Source organism: Dermacentor albipictus, chromosome 1 (genome assembly GCF_038994185.2).
Source record: "Dermacentor albipictus isolate Rhodes 1998 colony chromosome 1, USDA_Dalb.pri_finalv2, whole genome shotgun sequence".
Classification (NCBI taxonomy): Eukaryota; Metazoa; Arthropoda; class Arachnida; order Ixodida; family Ixodidae; genus Dermacentor; species Dermacentor albipictus.
In genome coordinates, this window is record NC_091821.1 from 483,860,847 (window position 1) to 483,878,628 (window position 17,782).

Consider the following 17,782-nt stretch of genomic DNA (forward strand, 5'->3'; position numbering starts at 1 on the left):
ATTCAGAGCTCGCTGCAAGATTCCCCGAAGACGAGAACCGTGGCGCGAAGGACTTCTGAACCACAGTGCGATGTCATCAGCATAGACTGCTATGTCTATTGGAAAGTCACATTCTTGAGGCAATCGGCTTGGAAGTCCAGCAAGTGCGCTGTTGAAGAGAAGCGGCGATAAGACGCTGCCTTGTGAGACACCACACTTAACAGTGCGAGATTCACTTGTTTCTCCTCACCCCACCGCGCGGGCAGCCAGCGGCGGAGCGTAAACAAGCTCGACTGCGCTCCGCAATGCCGGCATGTCTAAGGAAAAAACGCATACAACAGGCCCTAAGAAACCTCCTCCGTAGTGCCTATTTATAATAATATATTCAAGGAGAAAAAGCCCCCATATTTGCTCTCTCGCGCCTGCTCTAACTCGAGCCTGCGCATAACAATGCAGCTCTCGAGACATTAATATTAATTGGAGCCGATTGCTACTGGACAATAGTCAATGGTCGCATTCACTTCAACCAAAAATAATGCTAATAGAAGTGACTTTGGATTCGACGGTTGTAGGGCCTGTATGTATTCGTCCTAAGCCACTGAAATCTTCGGCGGTCATGGTCCGAGAGGTCACTGCCAAATATGGCACAATCGCCAACGAACTGCAGAAGGGCTGGGATTTGGAAAGCATTGGTATCACGGAGAAACCAAAAAATTGGAGGCTTATCAAGGTTAAGCCCAGTGGATGCGAAGCATCCACTAGGGTTAACCTTAGCGTATCCTTAGCGTTTGGAGGCATCTTGACCGCATACACGCCCGGCGCAAAGACGCTGGCGCGGTTGCGGGCACAGAGACTGACGCGACGGCGGGCGCGCGCCACTTCATCCCTGGCGTGACGTCACATATCACGTGATGCAGCGATGGTGGCGCCGCCGCCGCGTCGCGCGCGACGGCGCAAACCGAAGCGTGGAGGCCTCCGCCGGGCGACGTCCGACGGCGCGATATGAGGCCCCATCTGCAGCCGGTGTGACGTCATCACGTGACGTCACATCATGTGATCTCACTTCAGGGTCAATGGTGGCCACCGCCGGGAGGCGACCGACGGCGCGATATGAGGCCCCATCTGCAGCCGGTGTGACGTCATCACGTGACGTCATGTCACGTGACCTACTTGAAGGTCACTTGAAGGTCAATGGTGGCCACCGCCGGGAGGCGACCGACGGCGCGATATGAGGCCCCATCTGCAGCCTGTGTGACGTCATCACGTGACGTCATGGCACGTGACCCCACTTTAGGGTCAATGGTGGCCACCGCCGGGCGTCGCGCGAAGGCCCAAAACCTACGTTAATATGTTTGGCATAAAACGAAGCCAGCGGTGAGCGTGTTATACGTTACGCCAGGGAAACCACGGAGTCCATGGCAGGCAGATAGCAAGTGTGGCTACCAGGGAAGGATCACGTAACACTGGATTTCAACAAGCCAATTGCAGAGAAGAGGCTTCTGCAGGTGACGCATAAATTATTCATGGAAAGCGATGACCTGCAGGCCTACGACATTGCTATGCGTGAGTATTTCGCGAGAGAAATAGCACAAAACGTCGAAGAAACTGCAGGATCAGACATAGAGAATAAATTTGTCTCTTGTAGAGCACGAGGCTTTAGACTAGGCAACGGTCAGGCAACACTTCTGCGACTGGAAAATTTCGCCTCCGTGGTCGAACACCACGCACCATCCGGGGTTTGTGGCTGCGTGCTCTTTCTCGTTGCTCGTACCGATCATGCCTTATGTTGAATGGTAGTGCGTAGCCTGGTTCGAGAACAGTAATGTATAGACTACAGTGCCGTTGTGCAGAAACTGTCCGGCGCAGACTACCTTTTTCATGGCGCGAACCCCAGAAGAGGCGAGGGTCTGCTGTGCCGTCAAAGAAAATGTGGGCATAAGATGAAATTACAAACGCCAAGTATGTGTGGCACGCCATTGATAAATTATTCTGGAACGTAGAGCTTGATGTATAGATGTCTTGCAGTGACGTGCTTTTAGGTGGCATGTTGGGGAGCCAGCACAGGGAGCAGATGCGTCCCCTGGCATCTCGCGCAGCTCGAACACAGCCGGTATAGCACTGGGGTCTGTCTGACAATAAGTTGAAAGCGCAGCGAATGTTACATGCCTCAAAACGTTCTTCGAGGCTGCGTACTACAGCGTAGTTCCGGTGCCATCGTGTACTGGTTCGCCAGTTAATGCTTCAAAAGCAACCTATTCGCCAACATTCTGCGCTGTTTCTCATAGCCGTTCCCCATTTCTCGTTTTTGTACTTAAGCAATGGCTCGGCCCCGGCTGTGCATAGCATGTGAGATGCTGTGGCGCGCTACGGACGCTGCTGGATCTCAGAGGCCATTGATCACAAACGTTTTCTCCCCGGCGGAAGAAAACAGCGGTGTCGCATCATCACACTCCTATTTGGCCGACATGCACTGCAGCAGTCATTTCGCTGCCATCGTATTATGAGACGGAATGTAAGCTTTCCTTCTTTCATTGAAGCAGGCTATCCATGACAATGAATGTGACACGCTGACGTCATCCTAGGCGTCATATTGGAGAATCATCACGTTCAGAAGCTGCGTCAGTGACTCCACTTGCAAGCTAAACGCCACCATGTCTAGAAATGTTTGAAGCAAAAAGTACTGTTAATTTGTTTTTGATATAAAGCACGCTTAGAAGATTCGTGTTGCGCTGCGTGGAATTAATTTTTGGTAAGTGCATATGTACGCAAATGAACACATTTTTGGCACCAGTCTGCCTCTGAAAGTTGGGCGCGATGTTTTGTGGAATCGATTTCAATAGCTTTGTGTTGGTGTGATAGTGCGTTGGCCTCGCGACCAGGCACTCATGCCCGTGACGGGGCTCAAATTTGCCGCCCCTTTACGGAACACGCGTTGCTGCGTTTGGCTGAAGAAAACATGCCGGCGTCATTTCGATATCCACGGCAGCAGCATTCCACTGAGCCTGAGTGAGCGCAGATGTGCTGTCAAGTAAGGAATTCCTGCAAGAGGGTGGTACTTGCGTGGTAGACCAGGTTAATTCAGTTAGCAGTTCGCCAATTCAGCAAGGAAGTTTGGTGTTGGGAATTTTTTGCCTGTTTAAAAAAAAGATAGGTAAGATATTAGCGAAAATAAGAAGAGCTTGCTGGTGCCACCCACCACTCTGTTTCAAATGAGACGCTTATAGCATAGAATCACCATCCGTGCATCCATCCTGTCACAAAGAGAAACAAACAACAACAAAAAAAAAACGGACGACACTTTGTCGAGACTAAAGCGTGAAACGGCGGAAGCCTGACACCATTGCGAATGGCGATTTGTTGCGCCGGAAACACCACGGAGGCATAGAATTCGTACACAGTTATGTGAATGTTTGTTTGTTTACAAAATGCCTGCAACATCTTTCTGGGCGAAGTTTCTCTTAAAGTAGTTTGTGGCCGCCTGGAGCTGTTGCAGCGCTGTTTGTGGATCAGGAGGACACGCGTCTTCCACGGCGGTGTAGGGGAGTAGTTGGCCATCTTTATCATCCACTTCCCTCGATTGACTTGTACTTGCTCGGCTTGCCGCGACACGATGGCGATCACGGCGCTTCCGAGCTTCATTTGCCTTGGTACCTGGAGATGCACTGAGTCGCTTCAAACGCATTGCCTCTCTTGCATTGGCCCGTCGCGTTCGTGGGGTCTGTGGTGTCTGACGCGCCTCGCCGCCCTGATGCATGCGACGTATACGCTCAGCCGCTCTTGAGGACCGCTTGTGTTCAGCGGCTGCCGCACGCATGAAAAGGGAGAGTCAAGTGCTGTATTCAAAAGTAAAAGCATGTTTGCCGAGGTGCTGTGGTCGCGCCCCAGTCGGGTAGCCGCTTCGATTCCAAGAAAGAGCAGGAGGCAACGACTCCCACCCACTCCGAGGAATGGCGAGGTAAACTGGATTTCCGGAGGAAGGGGCAATGACCCCCACGGCGAGGCATGGAGTAGTGACACACGGTCGCTACAAGTTCCTTTAATTTTTTCTATGACGGACACAAGCGCGGATAATCTGGGTCATCTCCGCCACACATGGCACAATGAGTACCAGAAGTGGAGATGTCAGAGAAGTGATAATCTGGAGCACAGGTTTCACAAGTAGGGTACCCTGGACAGCTTTGACACCCATGTCAAAACCGATGACTCTTGGAGCATAGGCGTGGATTTTAATGTACTGTCGTGCACGTTTCTTACACTACCCAGTTTCAATATGTTCAGGCAGGTGGCTGGTTCCAAAGGTCATAATTAAGTGCTTAGCCGAGGTTTCCTTGTCACCCCGCCATAGTTAAAATTTTCGTACGTGTACAACATTCTGATCTTTCCACCCTTGGAGCAGTTCACTTTCGGTGATTTCTAGCAGATCGTTTTCAGAAATGCCACTACTGACAGTATTCATGAATCTATGAGGATTTAGAGGAACGCAAATGTCGCCGAATGCGACAACGTTTTGAGTTTGGTGTGTTGCAGCTTTTAACAAACCTCAAGCAGAAGATCGCCGCTTGCTATCTTCCTTACTTTATAGCCAGAGCCTAGGGTGTCTGTTCAGCATTTTGAAACCAGGAATGGGGATATCCCTAGGATAGTCTGTTTCGTGCTCACTGTGCACCACGTGATACCTGGGAAATGTTTCGGTCTGTTGACCGAAGAAGTTGAAAATTTTATCGGTGCGCCCCCTCTTGAGCTAGCGATCAGGGAGCGCAGCAAATAATGCTATAGTACTTGGCAGGCATGCCAGCCGCCCACCACTGAGCCCAACTATGGGACACGAAAGGACTTGAAGTATTCACTTCAGATCACGCCAGCGGTACATGCCCACTATAACCTAATATGTACACCTTGGTTCGTTATGTTACTGAACGTTAACCCTCGCTGCCTGGGAAATCACAAGTGATACAGAAGTGAGTAGAGGACGGGAAAGGGAGAAAGCGAGAGGGAGCTAAAGATTAAGAGAACAGGAAAACACAACTACCGATTTCCACCTCGTGAGTGAGCCCGGAACTGCAGCTTGCATGAAGCGGAGGATAAATCTAAGCACGCAGTATCGGCTCAACCTCAAGGGTGAACTTTTGCCTGGACACGGCTAAGACATGCAGGGTTAAGCTATGGAGAATTTCACTCCATGTGCTCGGGTGCATGGAGTGAAATTCGTCTAGTTTTTGCGCTCACAGGTCATGAACTTATCCAACTCGTATAGCTCTCGCTACTTGTGCTTAGTGGCAAGGAGCGCTCAAAATGATAATTCTGCAAACAGCTGCAGCTGTCGTTTAATTAACATGCAGCGGCGGGAAGGTTTCGCAGACTGCGAGTGGAATTCACAGGAAACGCCCGTGATATTTGCCCTTTTCATTGCATCCAAAAGCAATGTCGCAATTGAAGCGTTTCGAAAAGTTCGCATTGCGTCCTTAACCACGGCAATGTGTTTGCTCAGCTGTTAGTACAGCGCGCTGCTTTCTCAAGGAGGTCAGAATTCATCAAACGCGACCATATGCGAGGCTTAGAAAACCTAATCGATATGTACGTAAGGATCACTCAATTTACCAGACGACGCGGATGGAAATACGGCACGTGAAAAAAAAAGTGTGACTTGTCTCTTTGTACAACTGGGCGCGTGTCTCATCCGTGAATTTCCCTGAAATATACAGAATATCACGAGCTGGTCTTGGCATATGGTGTTCTCGAGCTGTTGTAGCGCTGAACGACACAAGAACACTGTGTGTGAAGCTTTCAGGGTGGCTAATCAGCGCTTGCCATCGTGGAAATACAACCATCTCTAGCAAACGATTCAACGTAAAAGGGGCCGCGATCACTACCACGGGACAAGTGGACACCTTCCACGTTCTATCTGCCTACTAGAGGAGCAATAGGCTAGCGTCGCGGGCCAAAGTTTCTTCGCCTATTTATGCAAACACACAGGTGACGCAGCTACGAGAGAGGCTCAAGCAATTGACGCAACTTTCCAGCTCCCTCTTCTATGTAGACCAATTTGCTTCCTCGCTTTCGATATTATACTTATATACGCGTGTCTTACCATGAACAGCCACTTCGGCCGGAAGTCGAAGTTATACAAATGATCTTTTATCTACCCTCTTAATAAATTGTCTAGTCCTCCCAATATGAGATAGAACAGACAGGAAGGTAAGTGAGTTATGCAGAAATACACAAGGTAGGGAAACTTGCAGAATAATTAAAAATTATTATCCACCTTAGAGCACAAGGTTAGACTGCAAATGTTTACGGGTTTCTCGGAAAGCTTCACAGCAGAATAACTCTGAATGAACACACATCCTCGCTCACGTACTGTACTACCAAATACCAATGCCATTTCATTGTGGTCGCTCTACCACCCGAACTAGCCAGGAGGATGGCAGATCGCAGAGTGATGTCCACGTGATCCTGAAATCGAAGCGCTGGCGCACTTTATATGGCCAATTGCATCTGAGCCGATTTGTTACCACACGGTAAAAACGCTTGTCCAGGGTGCAATTCCTACACCAGGATTATTTTTCTGCAACTGTGAACCTTTTTGCGAAATACTTCGTCATCATCAGCATCATTAGCCTACCTTTATGTCCAGCAATCCCCATTTACCCCTGTCTTGTCCTAGCTATTTGCACATTACGCCTGCAAATTTACTCGCTTCGTCACAGCACCTGATTCTCAGTGTCCTCGAGTGCGCTCACCTTCCCTTGCTACCGATTCTGTGACCCTAATTTTCGCACTATGTATTACATGGGCCACCCAGCTCCATTTTCTCCTCTTAATGTGAACTAGAATAGTGGCTATTCCAGTTTTCTCTTAATCCATGCTAGTTTCCTGTTTGTTAACGTTACGCATAATATCTTTCCTTGCATCGCTCTTTGCGCGATAGATTACTCAAGATTTTTGTTAACGTCTAAGTTTTTGCAAAGTTTCTTCTGATGACCAGTGTTCTTGTGAATAACTGTCCTTGCTGAACGTACTGTTTCACGGACTCTAGAGGCTCATTCAAAAATGCGTTTGTTCTTGCGCGGCTTCGCGCTACTTTGGGCGGTTGAAAAAGTTGTGTTTCAACAAAATCTTGTTATTTTAGTGCACCTAAAGCGTCATGTCATAGAATACGCCGCACATTTTGTTCATGGTGTAATGCGGAAACAGTTTCGCAGTGCGCTCGCGGAGCGCAGACGAGCATGGGCGCCACTCGCTTCTTGGGTGCCGAAAACACGATACTGCGAGGCAAACACGGAAGGCAGAGTTCGTCGCCATTCTTGCTGGCAAAAATACCTTAGCCGTATCCTTCCAGGACTTGTGTGGCAGAATGTTTCCAGCTGTTCGTTTTCTTATAGGCTGCATTCTGGGTTTCTTTTAGCTCTTTGTTCTTTCAATTTCGATTTTAGATAAGAGGCAGGCCAAACCACTTTATGAAGTTATAGGTAAAAATAAAACATTATTTTGGTTACCCTGATGCGTGCTGCGCTAGTAAAAATGGGCATAATCCAGCTTACTCACCCTCAGCAGTGCCGTTCTCCCCGTCAGGGTGTGCCATCTTCTGCATGGCCGATGGCGCGATGCCGAAGGGCATGCTCACCGATTTTCCCAGGACAGTTGCGTTCAGCTGCCTTTTGGTCACGTCCACAAGGACGCGGTACAGCATCCGCCACCTATTAGCGCAGAGGAAAGAAATGGACATATGGAAATCGCTTGTTGAAGTATGGTCAGTGGCATTGTTGCAAACAATACATTCCCTAGACGTCTCAATATTAGATAGCGGGTTCAAATTTCGGTCACGTTGGCTGCGCTACGATGTGAATTCTGTGCGAAGCTTTACACATTATAAAGCAACACTGTCTATTAAGGAACTTCATAACATAAAGAAATAAGGTCAGGGCTCGTCTTACAGAGCTTTCCAAAACTAGGGATCGAACAGAACGACGCAGAGACCATCATATGCCATTCTATTTAGCCTACTAAACTTGGTAGATATTCTTGCTAGTCGACTGTTTAATGTTGTACATGTCCGAATCACGATATAGACTAAGGTCATCTATCGTATAGAAATAGCCCTTGCAGAAGCCGCTCATGCAACCTCAATGCAAAGAAGCAAGTCACACACACACAAACACACACACACACACACACACACACATTATATATATATATATATATATATATATATATATATATATATATATATATACACACACACATACAAAGCAAGGTACATCGCTTTTCTGCGAAGCTCTATGTTTAATGGGCACCTCGTCTTCCACTTCCACCACTATCGCACCGCACTGTCGTCGCACGCTTACCCTTCTCCCCAAGAGAGTCGTAGGTGCAGGGGCGGATGTGTAGGGCCAGGTCGCGGTCGATCTGGTAGTTTACAGCAGAGATATTGCGTAGGATGGCATACATTCCTTCCATTAATGCACTGGGTTTACCGCTGCTGGGGTGCCAGGGTGTCTCGTATAGAACACAATCCCCCACTTGAAGTTCTGATGGAAGAAATTTCTTGCCACATATGAGGTTGTTTTTCGGGTGATACGTCAGGGAATAGCGCACCGCACTTGCACCACGTTCCTGCAGGTTCTCGGCAACGTCAGTGTTAAGATGGTGTGCCGTACATAAGGAAATAGGGAGAGCAGCCCATGACCTTCGACAAAGTCAAAGGGGAGACGCGTCCGTGATTTTGGGGGCTCGTCGTTGAACTTGCAGTGGAGGCGTGTGCCTATGGACTGATTAGTCCGCTGATTTAAGCCATTGGACTGAGGTCGTTCTCAGCTCGTATAAAGCTGATGAATGTTATTGTGTCAGAGAGGAACTTCCGAGGCTTTCCAGCAATGAAGCTACTCTTTAGGCTAGGAAGATAGGCATCGTAAATATCGTGACTGCATGAAAAAGCCCACACAGAATCGGTGGCGTCGTGAACGGCCAAGTGAATGAATCTTTTGGAGGAACCGTAGTTAGCAAAACCTCCCATGGTGTCCATTTGCTGCTCCGCTGTTGGTAACCACTGCAAGGAACCAAAACGTTCGATTTTCGTCTTCTTGGAGCGCTGGCAAGTATCGTAGTGTCGAACGTATTCTGAAATATCAATGACGATGTCAGGCCAATAATACTGTGAAGAAAGAAGTCGCAATGTCTTCCTAATTCCGACATGACCGAAAGCATCAAGAGCCTTCCAAAGAAAACCGGAAAGCGAAAGGAATGTAGACTTTTCGTATCTCTGCGCCTCATGGTGGTCATTGCCTTCTCAATGGTATGCTTGCAATGCAATTTATCGTGGGGCTGCTGTCGCAGTTGTTCAGTAAATATGAGCTGAATAATACGGTTCCTAGACAGTGAATAGGCTCAGATGCTGTTAATGCCCTTTTCGCGCTTGATGATTACGTGGTACATGGAGAGCTTCACGGGCCATCGGAATAGACGGCCTCGAGGGTTTCTAATGCTTTTAAGCCACTGCAATGCCGCGTGATCGGTGATTCCAGTGAAAGGTTTTTCATGAAGACAATGCCATTTATCGACGGCATCAATAAATTCTAAATATTCATGTTCTGTGATAGCGTAATTGATTTTATGTTTGAACAGCTTGGGTGAATGGTATGCAACTGGACGCTCTTGACCTTCATCACCAGCCTGCTTCAAGACGGCGCCGATACCTTTGTTGAACGCATTGCAGTAGAGCACACTAGGTTTAGCGGCATCGCAGATGGCAAGAATAGGCTCTTCCATTGGACATTGCTCAAGCAGACTGAAAGCCGGTTGGCAGTCAGGCTCCAAGTTGCAGGTGGTGTCTTTGCTAAGTACGCGTGTTAGCGAGGGAGCAATTTCACTGAAGCGGGCGATGTACCGACGGTGGACATTGACGGTGCCGAGTAAACACCGTCACTCTTGAGGGCCTGATGGCGTGTGAAACCGCAGGATTGTCTCCATGTTTCTTTGTTTCAGAGTGGCTGTGCCATTTGAAACCCTGTGTCCCATGTACCCAATGGAAGTTTGTGCAAACTGACATATCTTCAACTTCAGCGTAAGGCATTCGCTAAGGCGTTTCGAAACGCATCTAGATGCTTCGGATTGTAGGTAAACGTGTCAGAATACACAACAATGTCATCAATGTAGTTAGTGACGTCCCTCAAGTGGTGTTTTGTCAAGATGGATTTGACTTACCGTTCGAAAGTGACTGGAGCGTTCAGGGGAATAGACATGACAACCCGTTCGTAGTGACCGGTATGTGTGTCAAAGGCCGTTCTCGGAACGACTTCTGGATGCATCCTCACGTGCCTTCCTCAGTAATCTTACGTGATGTCTAACGTCGAGAAGTTCGTATATTTTCCGAGAGAGTCAAGAACGTCGTCGATGAGAAGAATCAGTTCATAGGCGGGCATCGTCACTGCGTTTAGCGTGCGGTGATTGTGCGGAAAGGCAAGCCTCCTTCCCCTTTTTGCTCTGCCAGAAGTGCCGGCGCAGCGTACTGGGACGTAGACAGCCGCATTACGCCTTTTGTGAAAAGGTCATTCATTTGCCTTTCCATTTCGATGATATCACCTTCTGAGCATCGATAGGGAGCGCTGAGGATGGGAACATTGATGGTGACACGAATGTGATGCGTTTCGCTAGTGATGCACCCCATGCCAGTCTGATTTGGAAAAAAAATGGCTTCGCACTAGTGGACAAGCTGCTTCAATGTCAAGGTTGTTCCTGTTGCCTCGTAGAACAATTGCCTGAATTTAGTTGGTGATTGTTTCGATGTGTATCTTTAGATTGACGCGGCTCAAAGTTTTGATTGATGATGTAACTCGTTGGACATTGATGCAGTAATCTCTTATATATAGGTGAAGAGGCGCGAGCACTGCATCGCTGATACAGGTAATCTTCGCTCCCGTATCAAGAGTAGTGCTGACAGTGTAGCCGTTATGACTGCGTGAACATTCATTGTGGCTGTGCATTTGTCGGGGTAAGCCATCCATTGTGCAGTGTCTGCATTAGGACGCGCGTGCTTGTATGGACGCATTAAGTGGACGTGGATGGGCACTGCCGCTTGCTGCGTTGATTTGCGCGTTTCGACCTGGTAGAACGCGCTGTGATTACCTCGTTGCACCAGCGTCACTGAGATCCAGGTCGCTGGTGTAGACTGGTTAAGCCCAGCAAGAGCCATCTCCATATCGGCTGGAAGCCCATCGATGAGCCCTGAAATGAGGAGTGCATCCTTAAGGCCAGTGAGGCATTCCAGACACATTTTTTTTTCATTGTAGTAGTCTTTCAGGCTCTGGCCCAGTTTTAGCCGACTCTGAGTGAACTGATGGAAAGTATCCGCTACGGCGCTTATGAAGCGTTGCGTAAAGCATATAGTGAAGCTCACCCAAGATGGCTCAGTGTCAAAAACCTGGGTAAGGTACCATTGGAAGGCCTCACCTTCAAGGTAATCGGAGAATGGGAAATCTTGTCTTGAGCCGTCCGTGCAGCGGCCGCAGTTTTCACCTCGAACAGGCGGAGCGGCTGGTAAAAGGGGGCGTCCTCGGGTGCTGGCGAGCACTTCAGGATGTGGATGGCTTTCTCGAATGTTCATCATCATCATCATCAGCCTCGTTACGCCCACTGCAGGGTAAAGGCCTCTCCCATACTTCTCCAACAACCTCGGTCATGTACTAATTGTGGCCATGTCGTCCCTGCAAACTTCTTATCTCTTACGATGCCATATATGCCCAACCGACTAAGTCCCGCAGCGTCTCTAATAATATAGCAGTCCTGGCCAGGCTCCCCTCCAGGTGGTGCTCCTCTTTGGGCAGAACTCTCCAAAACTTCTGCCAGGTTCTCACGAACCTCGACTGCATGGGCCTCGTCTGCATGAAAGGTTTTTTCCCCTGAGCTCACTGATCAGCCCACTGCCGCATGGTAGAAAAAAGGCCGCGAGAACACGCAAAGTGCCTCAAGTGGCCAGTTGCGCGGCAATTCTCCGTGCATTTGCGGGCTTCTTTGACGCTCGGAAAAACACTTTTATCTAGCACGTATTGAGCAACAGAGAGCTGTATCGAGAGTATTTCATGTCGCTCTAAAACTTTATCATTCAGACTTTCCATGTAATTATAATATTTAGGTTGAATAACTAATTAAGAGTAGCTATCTAACTAGGAGGTATCCAAAAAAATTGAGTATCTCCAAGCAACGGCGAACAACATTACATTGGTTCTGTGCAGCTACGTGGCATCCGCATATATTTAAACTCTGGCTAAAGTTAGCTGGGACACCCTGTATATTGACTTGCGGGGAGCATACCATAGAATAGTTGCTACCAAACTGCGAGAACAAAACAGCCAATTAGATGTCATAGCTGCTAAACGGGCACAAACAAAAGCATATTGTAAGACAGTTCCCAAGACGCTATAAATAACCCGGAAAGCGTGGCCGATAATGTGCCATAGGCTGACACGTGGCAATTTAGGAGGAAATTGACTGTCAGTGCAATTACGGACCTTATCACAGCGTTTTTCTGGTAATGAAAGGCGCAATGGGGATACTGCATGGTAATATTTGTGGTAAGTAACATTCAATAATTGGCCAACACAAGTGCTTTGAAACAGACCTTTTGAAGGCTTCTACGTTTTCTCGCAGTGTCTGCTCCTGGTCAGCACCACTCTCGTAGTAGTCGCACACCGTCTTGTTTAGCTTGGGCACACCACATCGCCTGAGATCATCCACAGTGATTATAGTCTCGTTATCGCATTTTGCATCGTATTCAGTACATTCGTCTGTAAAAAAGAGGAAATGGCTGCTTTAGCTTGGAGGAAAGTCCCTACAAACATAGATAACACCAGGAGTGACGAGGTTCACAACGAGAATTCAGTTTGCCGGAGTTGCGGTAGGGATGAAGAAAGGTCAGATCAGGAATATAAATAGTCCTGCATGGAGAAAAAACACAGATGAAGCAACAAATACCCGTAATGTGCGGCCCCGCTCGCAATTACGTTTCATTAAAAATGGTTTATAAGATTGTTTATCCCAACTAATAAGCCATAAAAACATTTGCCTGCGTAATAGAAACCCTACCACCTTCAGCAATTGGCTTCGAGAGATGACAAGCTGCAGGTATGAGGCTCGCTGAAACACGTGGCATGCGTGGATTATTGCTGTTTTTTGAGCAATATGGGTTTGGAGACAATAAAGTTTCATCAAACAGGGACAAGCGACGACAGTAGGAAAACGCGCTTTTGTTTCAGTTATGGGTATGACGTTGCAGCGATCTTCTCTGTTAGAAAGGGTGACTACATTACAGCATTTCACAGTGTTTTAATCACTAAGCCAGATTGTCTGCTAGATGACTGGTACAACATCTGAGAAGTCGTTGCCTAAGTGCGATTCTGGGATATGAAAAAAAGCAAGAGACAGCACAAAATTTTCATGTTACCGAGGAAAAGAAACTCAACTTTTTGTACAGAAAGGTTGTTAAGCTGCAAAAAATGGCTGTGGCTTAGGTAAGGTTAAGCCCAGGATGCGAAGCATACTAGCCTTTATTTTAGTTGTTGAACCACTGTTTAGCCTGGTGAACTGCTGTTGCTTGGCTATATTTGGTTCGGCTAGACGAAGAAACAACTCATGCATTACTTCTTCGCCTTCAAGAGTGGAACGCGACAGCGTTCCCGTCGACCCGCCAAGGAGTATAAGACAATGGGCTACAGGGCAGCGACTACGCGCCCCGCATTGGACGCGGTGAGCGTCGAGCAAAGCAGCGTTCGGCGCGGCAACGAAATGTGCGCCTGAGCAAGAGACGCACGCCTTAGAAACAGCGCGTTTCTAAGGCAACACCGCATTCACTAGAGGCGCTTTTGTACCGCTTTGAAGCGTTGTACTCGTGGCTCAGTGGTAGCGTCTCCGTCCCACACTCCGGAGACCCTGGTTCGATTCCCACCCAGCCCGTCTTGCAAGAGTTGAGCCAAAGCCACTTCTCCTCTGTCGTGACGTCACGGTGTCACGTGATTTCATGGTCACCGCCGCGCCTGAGGAGCTGGGTTGAGCCCTCGTAATATGCTTCGCATAAAAGCAAGGTAACACGTGCTTGCTTTATATAGATGTACACAGATGTTCGTTGGCTGAGTTGTCGATAGGTGCAAGACACAGCACACTGAGAAACGGGGAATTGCGTAGGCGCAGAAATAAAAAATAATATCAATAACGCAACCAGCTGGAATCGTCTGATAGTGGCATACGCTGTGGACAACAGATTGGTAGAGAGTGTGAGCCAAGCGAGATTACAGGTTGTTATAAAATATGTGACTACGTAATAGTCATTAATGGGAGGTGCAGTATATTTACTTTGGTAAGTGGCAGGATTCCCTAATTTTATAAATGTTCACCCCCATCGTTGGACAAACAGTTTAATGTGCTAATACAAGATTGTTCTAATACAGAAGCGAGCTATACAACAGTGATCTTTGGCGCATATAACGACATGGTCCCAGGTATCGTTGCTTATCACTATATCGAGGAACGACTATGTATTGCAATCGCATTCATCAACTAACAAAAGGAATCATCACAGCCTTGCGGTTCGCCAAAGGTAAAGCGTATGACACGCGTACCAGCCGGCCATCTGTCATTAGTGCGGAAGCGGGAATTGTCATATTTGGAACGCGAAGAAAGACCTCAGGGTTAGCATTAGATTGTCACGTTTAGTAAATAATGAGAGATTGACGAGTAAAAATCTAACAAGAATACACAAAGCAAAACAGCCGCCAGTAACGATCCCAGATCGTCCCGTGAAATCGTCTTTGTTGAGGATTATGTATGTCTTTGGCGCCATTCTTCGTTGCTTCGTAGCTTCACCCACGGCTCTAAAGGCGCCGCCTCTGCGCTTGCTATGATATGACGTCTCGGTACTAGCTATAAGGTAGGATAGCTATGCTACCTATAACAACTTGGCTTATGATGATGCCAAGGCATCATCAAAATGCGCCGATAGGGGTAGGCATCCTCGCGCGTGATTTTATTAATACGCACTTTCAAGGGGTTATCTCTCTACGTACAGATGTTCTTATCTATTTATATGTCTATTCTTCCATGTATGTTTGTATATAACGGCTTTCCGGTCCATCTTCCTGGGACACTCGGTAGTCAGTAGCGGAATGGGTAACACACAGGGCAGCTGTGCTCACGCAACCGGGTTCGAAACCAACCACCGGACAAACTTGCACCACTGAGTATGTGGCAATGTGTACATACGCGCCGCTCTTCAACGAACCCCTTTCATGCCAACAATCGTCGGTGTAGACACGAGGGTGGGTAGGTAGCACTGCTCGAAGAAACTTTTTGACGCTGCCTTGGAGTAATGGATATGTGCCAATCGGTCTGTGCTAGTCTCCAATGAAACTCTGCAGCAAATTAAGATTAGTGGGTATGTGCCAGCAGGCGTGTGCCGCTCTTCAATGAATGTCCTTGATGCCAGCTTGGGTAACAAGCTGTGCGCCACTGGGAATGTGCCATTCTACAATGACGAATACGATCCCTTAAATTTCCCCGACACTGAGTGGAATAAAACCAAAGTCACATGGGCTCCTCAAGGACAGCAACCAAAAATGTACTGGGTAAGTGCCGCTTCTCAACGAGTGCCTTTCACGCCAGCGCTTTAGCGAGCTGCACCATTAATCCAGTAGGTATGTGCCGCTTTTCAATGAACCTCTCGCTTGCTCGGGTTACTGAGTATGCGCCACTAAGCGTGCGGCAAGTGAGGGAACAATTCTCAGCGTTCGCAGGGATCGGCGCGCCACAGTTCTAATATCAGGGTGGTCACGTATGGACTTCGCGGCAGTGCCACTAGATGGCGCAGCACGTCCAGAGAGAAAGTACACTGAGCAGCTGCACAACAGAGGTTTATAAATACTCGTTCCTTCCTCGATCCCTAGGTGCGGGGAACGTTCGACCAGCCATCGTAGACGAGCCGCCTCTCTGCGAGAGGGCCTACGCACACACATTTTCGCACTGGTTCACGGTTCCCACCGAGGTCAGATGGTCTTCATAGAACTCGGGGCTTACGTCAGGAAAGGCGCATCTTATTCCCCTAGCTGACCCCCGCAGCGTGGCCGCCGGTTCTCCATTGTCTTGAGTCTTGAAAGGCGCGTGGGACGTTGCCGCCAAATACGTTCCCTCGGGAACACCCTCGCTCGCGGCAGACCAGGTCGGCGGTGGCGTGTTCAGTCACAAAGTCTGGTTCGTCGAACTCATCTCGGCAATCCCGCGACGCAGAGTGGCGGACGCGGCGCATTGTCCGGCGCACGCAGTAGACTTAGTGACGCCTTGGCTAGAGGGTGACGGTGGCTTTCCAGGAAAAGTCGACTCCGTTTTCGCACCTGGCTGGCAAAACTTGCATCTCAGCAGGCCGTTCTTAACAACGCCAACCGTAACAATACTACCACATTCCCACCGTCACCGAAGCGTACGCGCCTAGACTCGCCGACCTGCAATATACCTTCTCGCTGGCGGCTCTGAGCGTCAGCTGGCCGCGCTTGCATGTGGAGGACGTAAATCAACGACGCCCTATTGTTACGGGTATCTCCTTGTGACGTAGTCTGTTTCCTTTGTTCAAGTCGACGGCTGCACCGGCATTGCGTGGGCCCATCGAGGCGACTGGCGAGCTGGTGGAGTTGCCATATACGTGAGGAACAACGTAGCCGCTGGCGTAGGGCCGTACGACGTGCCGTCCCCTACTCAAGAACTAGACAGTGCGGTGTTTTCTGCCGACGGGTGTACTGTTAAGACCACCGACAGGATGGTTAGTGCCACCACGACCGTTCAACTTGACTCTTCCAAACATGACGTATAGCACTTTATGAACGACCACATTGGATGGCTGGTCGGTCTGGCCGATGATGATCAAACTCCAGTCGTCGCCGTTCGCGACTTCTACGTGGATGTGCCCCGGCCAGATGGTGTTATGATTTTGGTTTGCTTAGGTTAATGCGGGGTTGCTTGCCCGGTAGTGTATTCACACTTGTGCAATTCGATTTGTTCTGGCCACCACTGAGACGAACCCACAGTGGGGAGGAGAAACAACGAAGTCGATTTTTAACGAAACATGTGTAAATAAAACAAAGCATACCGCAGACAAACCAACTAAACGGGATGCCATAACTAACAAAAACGTTGATGCAACTTAAATGTTCTCGCATAACTAAAGAACTATTTACAACAGTAAGGTCCGTGACCGGTCACAATTACTTGACATGCGGCGTGGTGCAGCTGCAGAGCGTCGGTCACGTGAGCACCAGTCGCTGTTTGCTTGTTTAGGATCAGCCGCAGCTTGGCCAAGGAGACACAGGAGGGGAATGGTAGAAAGTTGTTGCGTTCCGCACCTTGTCACCAGGATCCGCGTGCACTATAGGCTGGAGTTAGGACCGAGGCGGGACCGTCGCTGAAGTCTTGAAACTAGGGTCCACAGCCCGCCAGCTTCGTTTCTCTGCCCGGCGCTCCTGACGTCTTGAGATTCGAAGCCGCAGCCCGACAGCCTCGCTTCTCCCACGCGGAACACAGGAGTTCTCCTCGACAAAAAAAAAAACCCGTTTCTCCTTCTTCTCTTCTTATCTTCTCTCTTCCAGAACTCGCGTGCCTTCGTGGTTAGCTGTTGGCCTATGTGCCGCGTTCTGCGAGCTCGCGCCGAATGCCACTATTCTTTCTCTTATAGAATCACTGGCCGTCCGCCGCACCAGACACGCGCACATTAGGCTTTTTACATGAGAGATGGCAAAGGCTGCCATCGTTTATGCTCTAACGGTTCGGGCTACAG

At 48.8% G+C, this 17,782-nt stretch overlaps 1 protein-coding gene across 1 annotated transcript in view; it reads right to left on the reverse strand.

Annotated features, from left to right (window-relative positions):
* The window catches only part of LOC135901631 (uncharacterized), a 58,874-nt gene extending 42,777 nt beyond the window's left edge, over positions 1-16,097 (reverse strand). Inside the window, exons 1-3 of the mRNA XM_065431488.1 lie at positions 16,070-16,097; positions 12,593-12,758; positions 7,525-7,676 (exon numbers count right to left, since the gene is read on the reverse strand). Of these exons, the coding sequence (XP_065287560.1) occupies positions 7,525-7,676; positions 12,593-12,758; positions 16,070-16,097 (346 nt within the window). The remainder of the gene's footprint in view (positions 1-7,524; positions 7,677-12,592; positions 12,759-16,069) is intronic.
* Between the last annotated feature and the right edge of the window lie 1,685 nt (positions 16,098-17,782).